The 13,217-nt window shown below is 47.8% G+C and overlaps 1 protein-coding gene across 1 annotated transcript in view; it reads left to right on the top strand.

Annotated features, from left to right (window-relative positions):
- AMN (amnion associated transmembrane protein) overlaps positions 1-13,217 on the top strand; it is a 78,612-nt gene that overhangs the window by 47,613 nt on the left and 17,782 nt on the right. Inside the window, exons 4-7 of the mRNA XM_056850684.1 lie at positions 6,609-6,696; positions 10,095-10,330; positions 10,891-11,028; positions 11,165-11,273. Of these exons, the coding sequence (XP_056706662.1) occupies positions 6,609-6,696; positions 10,095-10,330; positions 10,891-11,028; positions 11,165-11,273 (571 nt within the window). The remainder of the gene's footprint in view (positions 1-6,608; positions 6,697-10,094; positions 10,331-10,890; positions 11,029-11,164; positions 11,274-13,217) is intronic.

The raw sequence follows: 13,217 nt of genomic DNA, 5'->3' as shown, positions 1-13,217 counted from the left end.
TCTGTGAACTTAGGCAGAACATGAGACGGAGGGCAGGAAGGGTTGCGTCAATATTTGGCTCTCATGGCCCTTTCTTACATGCTCAGGGTAATGCCGATTGCCACTTTGGGGTCAAGAAGCACTTTTCCTCCAGGCCAAATTGGCCAGAGATCCTGGAGGGATTTCCCTCCCATCTTCTGGGCATTGAGTAGGGGTCACTGGGGTTGTGGGGGGGAGGTAATTGTGAATTTCCTGCATTGTGCAGGGGGTTTGACTAGATGACCCTGGTGGTCCCTTCCAACTCTATGATTCTAAGTAAATAAATACACTGACTCTTGAAAGGTTATATGGGAGCTTGGTGAAGGCAAGGCTAGGGGTGGCGATCCACACTCATGGCGCGATGATGTAACTTCCGCGTTTACTCCACAAGTGCTGGCATCACATGGAACTCTCTAGCACTGCCCTCCAAAAAACTCCATGGAAACTATAGAGTTTTGGGGAAGAGAATGCTAGAGCATCCCCATCAAACCCGGAAGTGACATCATCACACCCCACGCGCAGATCGCTTCCCCCCTTCACCTGGCCTGCTTCTGTCCGCTGACCAGTTGAGGGGCAGCAGGCAGCCCGGTTAATTGGCAGGCAATTGGGAGCCAGCGTGGCATAGTGGTTAAGAGCAGTGGTTAGGAGTGGTGGACTCTGATCTGGAGAACCGGGTTTGATTCCCCACTCCTCCACATGAGCGGCGGAGGCTAATCTGGTGAACTAGATTTGATTCCCCACTCCTACACATGAAGCCAGCTGGGTGACCTTGGGCTAGTCACAGCTCTATTAGAGCTCTCTCCACCCCACCTACCTCACGGGGTGTCTGCTTTGGGGATGGGAATGGAAGGTGATTGTAAACCAGTTTGATTCTTCCTTAAGTGGTGGAGAAAGTCAGCATATAAAAACCAACTCTTCTTCTTCTTCCATAACTGGGCAAATGGGAACCCTAATTACCAATACTTTCAACAGTAGCTTAATAGATGGAAATGGGCCGCTGCAGCTTGTCATGCCACAGAGGTAAATAGCACCAGCTGGTTAAACATCACCTGTTAAAGGGGAAGCACATTTTTGCTCCAGGTTGTCAGCAACTCTATTTGAGACACTTAAAAAAAAAAAGTGGAGAAGGCACAGATTGAACCTGCGTCCTTTTGAATGCAAGGCATGTGCTCTGGCTCTGAGCCGCAGTTCTTCACATTCTCTGTGCGATTGCTTGGGTGACAAGCATCTTCCCTTAAGGATTTATGGGCTCCTGTGCCGGTTTCCATCCTCCTGAAAGTCATTCGATCAGGTCCAACTTTCCCTTTCGTATGAAAAAAGCCTGTGTGTTTTCTGCAACCGGATTTTGTAGCCAGCGGATATTGGCAAACCCTCGTCCTTAAACACCCCCCACCATTCATCCCTAGTTGAGAAAAAAAGAAGAAGGAATTCTCACCATCTGTTTCTCTATGCTGAGAGTGCTAGAAAACCACTGCCGCCTGCAGGCCAGAGCTGGCAAATGCATATCAAGAGAGATTAAAAAATAAATAGATGGAAAGCAATTAACGGGATGACAGTGGAATCTGCCTGCCTGCCTCCCCTTTCCGTCTCTAATCCCAGATGCGGCTTCGTTTAAAGAACCTTGCAGGAAACTTTCGGTATTAAAAGCCCCGCATTTCCGTTCACAGTGTCCCCCCCTCCCCTCCCATCAGCGCCAGGCTCGCTAAAAGGCACTCAGCATCATTTTATGGCCAAGGGAAAGGCAGGAGAGCTCAACGCCATGGCCAATCGCTGTCGTCACACAGCTTGATTGCCAGCGAGAGCCCTCTGCGCAGGCAGTCACCGGTGCTTCCACACCGCTGAACGTCATGCTCTCTGGTGCAGCCAGTGACATGGCGGCCGGGGAGCTCCGGCACGCTTCAGGCACAGCAAAGTGGGGGATAAAAAAACCCCCAAAGGTTCCTCTGGCTCGGAAAGGCAAATGCCTGCATAGCTGGCTACCTTTAATAAAGACCCTCTCTGCCTTTGAGAATGTTTAATTCCTCTCTCCCTCCTTATCAGATTCCTTCTCTGAGAGCCGGCGCAGTGGATAAGAGCGATGGAGGCGCACTGGCTTAGAAGGCTTTAAAAGCGGATTAGAGACAAGCGTTCAGGGAGGCCTATCAGCGGCTCTCGGGCCCGATAGCAAAAGAGAACCTCCGGGAGGAGAGACAGCCTGCTGCTGGAAATTCCAGCTGTTTGGGAGGGGGCAACAGCTGGGGAGGGTTGTTGATTTCATGCCCTGCTTGGGGGTTTCCTGGAAGCAACTGATTGGCCACTGCGGGGAAGAGAATGTTAGAGTTTGCGGTTGATCTTAGGGTACGGGGAGAGGCTGTTCTTAGGGTACGGGGAGAGACCTGGGTTGCCATACCGTCTCTTAGATCAGCCTGCCTGACAGGGTTGTCATGAGGACAAAATGGGATCTCCTTCCCCCACATTATGATTCCCAGAGCTTCTTGGCGGTGGGGCTGTGGCTCAGTGGTAGAGCCTCTGCTTGGCATGCAGAAGGTCCCAGGTTCAATCCCCGGCATCTCCAGTGAACGGGACCAGGCAAGTAGGTGATGTGAAAGACCTCTGCCTGAGACCCTGGAGAGCCGCTGCCGGTCTGAGTAGACAATACTGACTTTGATGGACCAAGGGCCTGATTCAGTATAAGGCAGCTTCATGTGTTAATGTGTTCATCTGGATAGGAGGCACATGTGGTAAATGCAATAATAAATCACCTGTTACAATCTTGATTATGCTTGACCTTTGAGAGCCAGGGTGGTCTAGTGGTTAGAGTGTCGGCCTAGGATCTGGGAGATCCAGGTTCCAATCCCCACTCTGGCATGGAAGCTCACACACTTTCAGCCTAACCTACCTCACAGGGTTGTTGTGAGGATAAAATGGAGCAGGGGAGAATGGTGTCGTTGGCCCCGTTAGCTCCTTATTTGGGGAGAAAAGTGGGGTACAATTATTTAAATAAATAAATGTTGTAGTATCACTGCATATCATTTGTTGTTGAATACCTGAGCCAGCAGGGTGTAGTAGTTAAGAACAGCAGGACTCTACTCTGGAGAATGGGGTTTGATTCCCCACTCCTCCACACGAAGCCTGCTGGGTGACCTTGGGCCAGTCACAGTTCTCCCCGAACTCTCTCAGCCCTTGTGGAGGCGTACAATGGAAAACCTCCTCGCAATGTCTCTTGTCTTGAAACTTCTATGGAGTCACCATAAGTCAGCTGTGACTGGACAGCACTTTACACACACACATTACTGAAGACCTTAGGGAGGCCAACTGTGAATGAGAACGAGGGTTGCCGGGTCCCCCTTTGCTGCTGGCGGGAGGTTTTTGGGGCAGAGCCTCAGGAGGGCAGGTTTTGGAGAGGGGAGCGACTTCGATGCCATAGACTAGCTTGTTCTCTGTTGCTCCAGAGACTAGGACACGGAGTAATGGATTTAAACAAAGAGAAAAGCGATTCCGCCTAAACATTAGGAAGAACTTCCTGACGGTGAGGGCTGTTCGATGGTGGAATGCACTGCCTCGGAGGGTGGTGGAGTCCCCGTCTTTGGAGATCTTTAAGCAGAGGCTGGATGGCCATCTGTCGGGAGTGCTTTGATTGTGGGATCCTGCATGGTGGGAAGAGGGTTGGGGTCACTGGGGATGTGGGGGGAGGTAGTTGTTAATTTCCTGCATTGGGCAGGGGGTTGGACTAGATGACCCTGGTGGTCCCTTCCAACTCTATGATTCTATGACTCCAATTGCTAAAGCAACCATTTTCTCCAGGTGAACTGATCTCTATCGGCCAGAGATCAGTTGTAATAGTAGGAGATCTCCAGCTAGTACCTGGAGGTTGGCAACCCTAATGAGAAGAGATGCCTGTAGCCCCCAACACATGCATAGAAGGGGACTGGTGGTCATACACATGCTGGGAAATGGAAGTGCTTTCTTAGGGATATTTTTTAACACATAAAGTGCAGGGTAACAGCATTCTTAACTGCAGGTTAAGGTTTTCAATGCAGCAACAGAGGGATTTTAAATTCTGCACGTGCACCATTTCCATGCAGAACAATTGATGCAAGATGATTGATTCAGGTCATAACAAAGTCCATTCAGCATCAGCGAAAATACCCTGCCACACACACACACACACACACACAGAGAGAGAGAGACAGAGTTTGGTGCACAAGTATAAAAGGACAGAACTACCAGATGCAGGGTAGCATGGAGAGGAGCATAAGCAAAATAAAAACCGTGGAGGTCTCTGCCCTGAGGAAGTTGCAGTGCAAATTTTAAAAGTGGTGGAAATGAGAAAGGCCGTGAGAGGCGAGCCAAGGGATACCCAGGACAACTCCGGGGATTGTAGGCTCCTGCTTATAGGATTTTCCAGGCACAGGGATACTTCAGGGTCGGATCCAGGACAATAATTGTGAGCAAATGCAGCTAGGTTTCCGTTAGCCTGGTTTCAGCTAGGGATGCAGACTAAGGTCAAGGGCTTGGTGGGAAAGGGTGGTTTTCAGAAGAGATTTTAAACAACCCCACCAAGGTGTTCTGTGTGCCAGGATCTTCAGAAGACTGAGAAAAGGTTGGAGCACTGTGGATCAATAAACATGCAGAAGAGGAGGATGAGGCAAAAACAAGTATGTGGGTCTGTGTCTCTGTGTGTGTCTGTGTGTAGGGGCATCACACAGTCTGAAGGACAGGGTCAGGTGAAGGAGTCCAGCACAAAGATCTGGGTAGAGGGCTGTGTTAAGGCTGGAGGAAGGAAAAGTTGCCGCAGTCCTAGTAGAAACTGAGCTAGAGTTTTAGCCAAGGGATTGAGAAGAACAGAAGAGTTGGTTTTTTTCCATGCTGACTTTCTCCACTCTTAAGGGAGAATCAAACTGGCTTACAATCACCTTCCCTTCCCCTCCCCACAACAGACACCCTGTGAGGTCGGTGGGGCTGAGAGAGCTATGAATAACCAAGGTCACCCAACTTGCCTTATGTGTAGGAGTGGGGAATCAAACCTGGTTCTCTAAATTAGAGTCCACCGCTCCAAACCACTGCTCTTAACCACTACACCACACTGGCTCTCAGGAGGGGTAAAGGTAAGCAACATTGCATAGGGTGTCATGGACTTTGTAGGTGATGTGAAAGACCTCCTCCTGAGACTTGGAGAGCTGCTGCCAGTCAGAGTAGACAACACTGACCCTAATGGACCAAGGGTCTGGTTTGGTATAAGGGCAGCTTCATGTGTTAGTTCAGGCACTCTCCAATACTTCCGAATTGATTCTTGCAGGATTCCAGGGTTGAACTGTGGTTGAGAAGCTGTCGCAATCAGGATTTCTCTCTTGATACAGATGTTTGAACCGTGAAGATCAGAAGTAGTGGAACAGCATTCATGACCCGCCTCCACTCCTGTTCAGAGCTGTCCTAGAGCTGAGTTACAGATTCTGAAAAATTATGCTGCATGACTCTCCTTTAGAAATCAGTGGGGTTTTTTTTTTTTTTGGCATTTTAATGCCCCCCCCCTTGAACAATAACATTAGCTTGAAGGAGCATCATGCTGCACAGGCAGAGAAGACCCTGTGCTAGAACCCTTCTTGCTGACCTGCTCACTTTCCATATGCACATTCTTTGGTTTTTATACAGGGGAACGTATTAACATGCAGGGGAGGCAGGAGCACCTTTCCCCACTATGATTCCAGTCTGAATCAGGTCTTGCAGAGCTTTTACAAAGGAGTTGCTTCCAGGGACTGGCATCTGCAATATGGCTGCCCTACCCAGTGGCAACTCATGCAATACGTAACATGTAGTTTGGCCCTCGGTACATCAAATCCCCCACTTTACTTAGACATCTGTACCACAAAATTAACCCTATTTTTTTTAACCAAATGTCTGCTACTATCCTAGTCTTTGTACTATTGTGAATAGGGTTGCCAGCTCATCACTAGGGACCCCAGAGACGTTTCGGGGGCGGAGCCTGGAAAGAGTGAGCACCACGGATGCCATGACATCGCATCCAGGTGAACAACTGGAAGTGATGTGCCAGTGTCCATGGCACTCTAGGAATCTCTCCACTCTCTTTACCATAGAGACTGGGGGAATTCCTAGAGCAGAGGTTCCCAAACTGTGCCCCAAGGAACACTTGGTGCTCTGTGAAGCATCTCCTAGTGCTCCGTGAAGAGATGGGAAAGAAAAATACTACTGTCATTCAGTTTCGTATATAGGTGCTAGGTGAAAATTAGTGCTCCGTGACCACTTTTCAGGAGAGAAGTTTGGGAACCTCTGTCCTAGAGTATCATGGAAGCTGTGATGTCACTTCCGGGTGCTCACCTGGATGTGCGTCACCTGGATGTGACGTCGTGGTGTCCAACCCCATTTTTCCCTCCTGCTGCTCCATTGATCCAGCAAGGGGAATGGAATGCGGAAGCAGGTAAGCTACTGGTAAGTCTAATTCTGGATAGTAATTTTGGATTCATAGATGGATGCTACTGAAGTTCATTGTAGGTGGTAAAATACTAGCCGTGTAGGAATGTTGTTGATGGTGGAATGTCAAGCCTCAAAAGGCCTCCGAACGCTGCTTCCCTTTGTTTTGTTTTACTGCTTAGTACCTTCCACTGAATGGAGAATTCATTATGGCCCCTGGTGCTGGGTTTGCAGCTTTTGACGGTAATTACGAACCAGGATGTGAGACAGGTATTGTGCACAATCTCCTATTCATTAGTCATGCAAATGAAGCTCATTGAGAATAAACCTCCGTTACGCTGTTCGCCTGAGTCATTTGCAAACTCGTAATTAACTTTTCCCTGGAGCCCCTCAAAGTTTTGAAATTATAGCTGGAGCTTTCCTTTAAAAAAAAAAAGGGGGGGTGAGAGTGGGAAGAGGAAGGAGGAAAGGAGATGATAAACATTGGTTCCATACATTCCACCAGGAACATCTCCTTTGGGAACGCCATTAAAATGAATTGTGCTGTGTTCTTGCCAAACATGAATTCATTTCCGGGCGGTTTGCACGGGGGACGTTTCCGGTGGAATAATCCTTATTGTTTGTACTTTTCATTGTTTTGAGGACAAATGTACTGAAATGGAAGTTCACAGGCTCCTAGCTGCAGAGGAGGATAGGAATGTTGTGCCCAGGGCTTAATTTAATTGGAGGCTGAAACTTGGGACCTCTGTGAACAAACGGGTCCTGCAGGTTCTTTTGGGCCCAGATTTGACAGTGTAAGTTAAGTGAACAGGAGGGCTTTTTAAATTTAGTATAACAAAACTACTGCAAATTCCAGTTAAAAAAAATAAGCAGAGTCATGTCAACAGTACAAGGGCTTGCAGATCTTGCATGCAAGGCTCACAAGCATGCTTAAGAATATTGATTTCAGTGGGTTCAGCACAATTTGGATTCAGTGGAAGCCCTGCTGGATCAGACCATCTAGTCCAGCATCTTATCTCACACAGTGGCCAACCAGTTTGTCTGGAGGGCCCGACAACAGCGCATAGAGGCCGAGGTCTTCCCCTGATTTCCTTTATCCCGTAGAAGCTCCTTGATCCATTGATCTTGAGCAGCATAAATCTAATGTTTGAGGGATATAAGGACTGAAATAAATCTTGCCACTGACAATGTAGCCTTGGGATCCCTGTCATTTTTTTTTTTTAAAAAGTGTTATGTCAGACACAGAGGCATTAGATTTATATATTAAAAGGGGAGAGATATAATGTGATCGAAGTTCCTCATAAAAGCGGCATTCCAAGAGGGCAGGAGCTAATGAATCGATAGAGCCAGAAGAGCAAGGACAGTCCTGTCTGGGTATGCTATGTTCAAAATCCTGCCCTGCATAACCATAGAGGGGTTAGCATCCGGTCAAGCTAAACAGAAGGCCTTCCCCTGATTTTGCCTCCTGGCACTGGTATTCAGAGGTTTACTGCCTCTGAACATGGAGGTTCCCTTCAGTCACCGTGGCTAGTAGCCACTGATAGACCCATCCTCCAAGAATCAGTCCAATCCCCTTTTAAAACTATCTATGCCTGTGGCCATCACTACATCCTCTGGCAGCGAATTCTACATTTTAATTAATTGCTGTGTAAAGAAGTGTTTTCTTTTGTCCATGCTCAATCTACTTCCCACCAGCTTCATAGGTTGCCCTTGAGTTTGGAGATGTCACCTTAATGTCTGCAGGGATCACCCATTCAGAAACAGCTGCCTCCAATAGAGGAGGATGCTTCACTTGCAACCTCTTAAAACTTTTGAGGTCAGCTGACCCAGAGCAGCCAATTTTGCAGTGTCACCCGCTCCCCATGCTCAAAGCTGCAAAAGCGAACCACTGGCTCAACAAGATTGGGGGACCCTGCCCTAGATGATAGTGATATGGCTGTTTTATGGGGGGGGGGAATCCCCTGGTCCCATGCAATCTAAGTTCCCCATGAGTTAGACCTAAATTCTGCATTAGAGCTGCCAAGTCCCCACTGTGGGCAGGGGATACCCCCACCTCTGGAGCTCATTCCCCACTGCTGCTCTGTGCAGTGGCGGGAGCGGGGGAAATGTGGGGGTGGAAGACTCTTGGGCCAATGGCATGATGTCACTTCTTCAGAAAACACAGAAGTGATGTCAGTCCTCTCTAGGAATCACAGGTAACTCTATGGTTTTTCCATAGACTTTCTAGCTATTCTTAGAGAGGTGAGATGTCACTTCCAGGTTTTCCATGAAAGGGACATCATGCCCTGGAAGGGACATCATGCCCTGGAAGGGACGTCATTCCCTGGAAGGGACATGGAGCCGCACCTCCATGTCCCTGCTAGGGTTGCCAACCTCCAGATACTAGCTGGAGATCTCCTGCTATTACAACTCATCTCCAGCCCATAGAGATCAGTTCACCTGGAGAAAATGGCCGCTTTGGCAATTAGACTCTATGGCATTGAAGTCCCTCCCCTCTCCAAACCCTGCCCTCCTCAGGCTCTGCCCACAAAGCCTCCCGCCGGTGGCGAAGAGGGACCTGGCAACCCTAGTCCCCGCCTTCCCAGTCTCCTGCTAGTTGCTAAGCCTGGCCTACCTCTCTGCAGGTTCTTAAGGTTCTTGGTTCATACAAACATGCTGGCTTATGTGCAAATCCATGACAGCTTCATTAATATTAAACAGGAAGAAGATTGTTAATGAATTAAATATGAATTTCGGCAATACACTGTGTTCAGCAGCCCCTGTGTATTGTTTATTTCATATTAAATTCCCTAGCTGAGGAATGATGAGAGGCAGTTTCGTGGATGGCATGTTTACAATCGCACTAACAAAGAGCAGTGACTTACACTCACACACGCACACCAATGGCTATTACATTGCTAATAAAGTCGTCACGTTTATTGTCATCCACGGCTTCCCACTTGAGGCCTACCGTATTCGCATGGAATATTTGTGGGAGACTTCTAAAAGTGCAGTGTAGCATTTTCATCATATGTCTAGAGTAGTAAGCCAGGTATTGTGGTAATGTTTGTGCCTCATCACTGTGAGGAGTTTGCTTGCTTTCAAAAATACTGAATTGCTCCAATCTAGTAATCTGTGTCCCTGTGCCCTGACCTGGATGGCCCAGGCTAGCCCAATCTCATCCAATCTCAGAAGCTAAGCAGGGTCGGCCCTGGTTAGTACTTGGATAGGAGACCTCCAAGGAAGTCCAGGGTTGCTATGAAGAAGCAGGCAATGGCAAACCACCTTTGAACATCCTTGTGTTGAAAACCCTATGGGATCGTCATAAGTCAGCTGTGACTTGATGGCACTTGACACACGTACCAAGCTTTAGGAACTGGGGAGAATTCAACCACGTATTCTGTGACTGACGGGACGTTGTGCAGAAAGATCCCTTGACTCCATGCTCTGAATTGCCCTTTATTATGTGCAACAGGAGCACACTTGCTGCCTCTGGCAGTAATCTACAGCACTGTTTGCACGACCCAGCCTGCTACATGGATCGAACACTCTCCCCCAACCCATGGCAGACGCCAAAGGAAATAGTCTCGGCATTAACACCACCCAGAGTTATGAATGAATAAAAAGAAAACATTCACCGAAGCAAGATGGCTTTCATGTACTACTCATTGTTATCTTTCTTTCGTTAGCATCAGAAATCAAATTTGCCAGTTCAGGGAGTTACCAGTGGTATGACCCCACACTGTGGCACGCTGCTGTCTCCTTGGAAGATCTGGAGAGGGGCAAGTATATGTTCTCGGTGGATGAAGAGCACGTCCCGTGCCAATACGACGATGTCCTCTTTCAGCCCGAAACATCCTTCCGGGTGAACATCGAGTCATCCGAGCAAATGATACGTCTCCGGAGCATTTCTCTAATGGGTCAGGTAAAATGGAACACTGGCGAGCTGAAATAGACATGCTGCTTCGCCACCTTCTATTTGGGAGTTTTAAAAGAACAAGAAGCGTGGTGATGTGAATAGAAGCATCTGGGTTAAAGAAAAATGGCTTGCCCGTGCTGCCAGATTTCTCTGGCTGCATAACCACGTCATTGGTTTACAGCAGGGGTCCCCAACCTTTTTCAAAGGGCTGCCAACCTCCAGGTACTAGCTGGAGATCTCCTGCTATTACAACTGATCTCCAGCTGATAGAGATCAGTTCAGCGGAGAAAATGGCCGTTTTGGCCATTGGACTCTACGGCATTGAAGTCCCTCTCCTTCCCAAACCCCGTTCCCAAAACCTCCTGCTTGTAGCAAAGAGGGACATGGCAACCCATATCTCTGAGGCAGCTTCCTCAACGGCATGTGTTTGGTATTCCAGGAAACAGCACCACTGTTAATTAAACCGTTCCGATTGTGATTTGAGGTGTGGGGGGGTGTTGGGAGAAAACTGTCTTACCGCTAGCTACTAATATTGATCTGTGTTTGTTTTCTGAACTGTAAATTAGAAGTTCACCGACGATGACACGCTGGCAGAATATTTGCAGAGCCGTTCCGCCAAGCTGCAGTTCCACGGGCAAGGGGCACTCGGGCTGTCAAACGCCAGATGCCCAGACAAATCTGGCTGTGAATGTGGAAACGCAGCTGTAAGTTTCATCTGATCACATCTTTAAAAACACACGCTTTCTGCCTGTGTCAAATGATGGGTGGGTGACCGCAGAAAGTCAGGTCATCTGTGTAGATCTTTCTCTTCAACGAGTGATCCAACTCCTCTGATTAAAGGACCATCATAGGATCTGCGCTGCCTTGCTGGAGAATTCTGAAGACCAGTGTCCGGTGCCCACATGCAAGAACCCCCTGAAGCCAGTTGGCCACTGCTGTGAAATTTGTGGTACGTGAAGACGGGCTGTTTTATTTGTATAGGAGACATTAATTATAAAAAGCAATAAAGAAATTATATATATAAAAAAGGAGACATTATGAGAGCTGCAAACCCCCAGGTGGGGCCTGTGGAATTTCAGTCCACAGAGATTGATTCCCGTGGAGGAAATGGCAGCTTCAGAGGGCAAACTCTATGGTATACCATAGAATGTAATAAATAAGTGCCATCACGTAGCAGCCAAATTATGGCAACCCCTCATGGGGTGTTCAAAGCAAGAGATGAGCAGAGGTGATTTGCCATTGCCTTCCTGTGCATAGCAACCCTGGTCTTCCTCGGTGGTCTCCTAGCCAAATACTAACCATGGCAGATAGGCCATGGCAACGTCCAGGTGGAAGAAAAAAACAGTGCAGGGTCAATAGTATCAAATAGTATATTCAAGGTATTACAAGCAAGTGCAAAACAGAAACGTTACAAGTGAATACAAACATACATATGTACAACTATATTCAACAGCTGTCACTAATAGGACAAGCGTTGATCACATCAAGCACAATAGTTGTACATATGTATGTTTGTATTCACTTGTAACGTTTCTGTTTTGCACTTGCTTCTAATACCTTGAATATACTATTTGATACTATTGAGCCTGCACTGTTTTTTTCCTACAATTGTTTAATTAACAGTGTGAGTGAGTCTTTGTTGGTTAACGTCCAGGTGGAGGCTGGAGGTCTCCCAGAATTACAACTGATCTCCAGACTACATAAATCACCATTCATTCATTCATTCATTCATTCATTCATTCATTCATTCATTCATTCATTCAACACATTAATCCCACGTCTGAGAAAATGGTTGCTTTGGAAAGTGGACTGCATGGCATTATGTTCTATCAAAGTCCCTCCCCTCCCTACACCCCACTCACCCAGGCTCCACCCTCAAATCTCCAGGTATTTCCGAACCCAGAGCTGGCAACCCTAACACATCTGTGGTCAAGAGTTTTTGGCCATGTCTACCGTAAAGGATGGCGTGAGGGAGCCCCCCATCAGCGTTTACTGAGGAACCAGAAATTTCCAGAGAGAGAGAGGCCAAAAAACTGCCGAGTGTTGGGCAATCAGACTGTTAATCAGGACCTCTTAAGCGATTAATCAAGGTACACTTAGACACGGAGGATCCGGCTGCATTAACAGTCCTGCCAACAAAGACCTATGTTCACATTAGCATTTTCTTCTGAGAGCTTCTTAGTGCAGGCTGATCTAATTTGAGCTGGTTTGACTTTCCTGCAGAAAAGCCAATCAGTGAGATAACTAAGTGCCTCCAAAATGCCTCTTCTTTGTCCAGAATGCACCCCTCTTGGATGCTGGACTCCCTCCTTCTCAACTTACAGCCAATTAGGGAGAGTTTTGCTAGCTCACCTTGTCCCATCCATGGCTAGACAGCTGGCATTTCTGGTCATGGTCACACCAACATTATGGAAGAGTTTGCCCCCCCTCCCACTACTACCTTTGAGAGCCGGCGTGGTGTAGTGGTTATGAGCGGTGGTTTGGAGCGGTGGAGTCTGATCTGGAGGACCTGGTTTGATTCCCCACCTCTCCACATGAGCGGCGTAGGCTAATCTGGTGAACTGGATTTGTTTCCCCCTCCTACACATGAAGCCAGCTGGGTGACTGTGGGCTAGTCACAGCTCTCTCAGCCTCACCTACCTCACAGGGTGTCTGTTGTGGGGGGGGGGAAGGGAAGGTGATTGTAAGCTGGTTTGATTCTTCCTTCAGTGGTGGAGAAAGTCGGCATATAAAAACCTCCTCCTCCTTCTTCTTCTTCCCCCCCCCCCCAAAAGAACATGCCCCTGATGGCTGGTATTGCTGCGGCTGGTACTGAATGTTTATAAAAAGCCTTTTCTGGATTCAAATTGAATATGTATTGGGACTTTTTGCAAGCAATTTTCTTTTTTATTAC

This window comes from Euleptes europaea, chromosome 6, assembly GCF_029931775.1.
Source record: "Euleptes europaea isolate rEulEur1 chromosome 6, rEulEur1.hap1, whole genome shotgun sequence".
NCBI lineage: Eukaryota > Metazoa > Chordata > Lepidosauria > Squamata > Sphaerodactylidae > Euleptes > Euleptes europaea.
The sequence above is the reverse complement of the archived record's forward strand: the minus strand, read 5'-3'. Positions and strand labels throughout refer to the sequence as shown.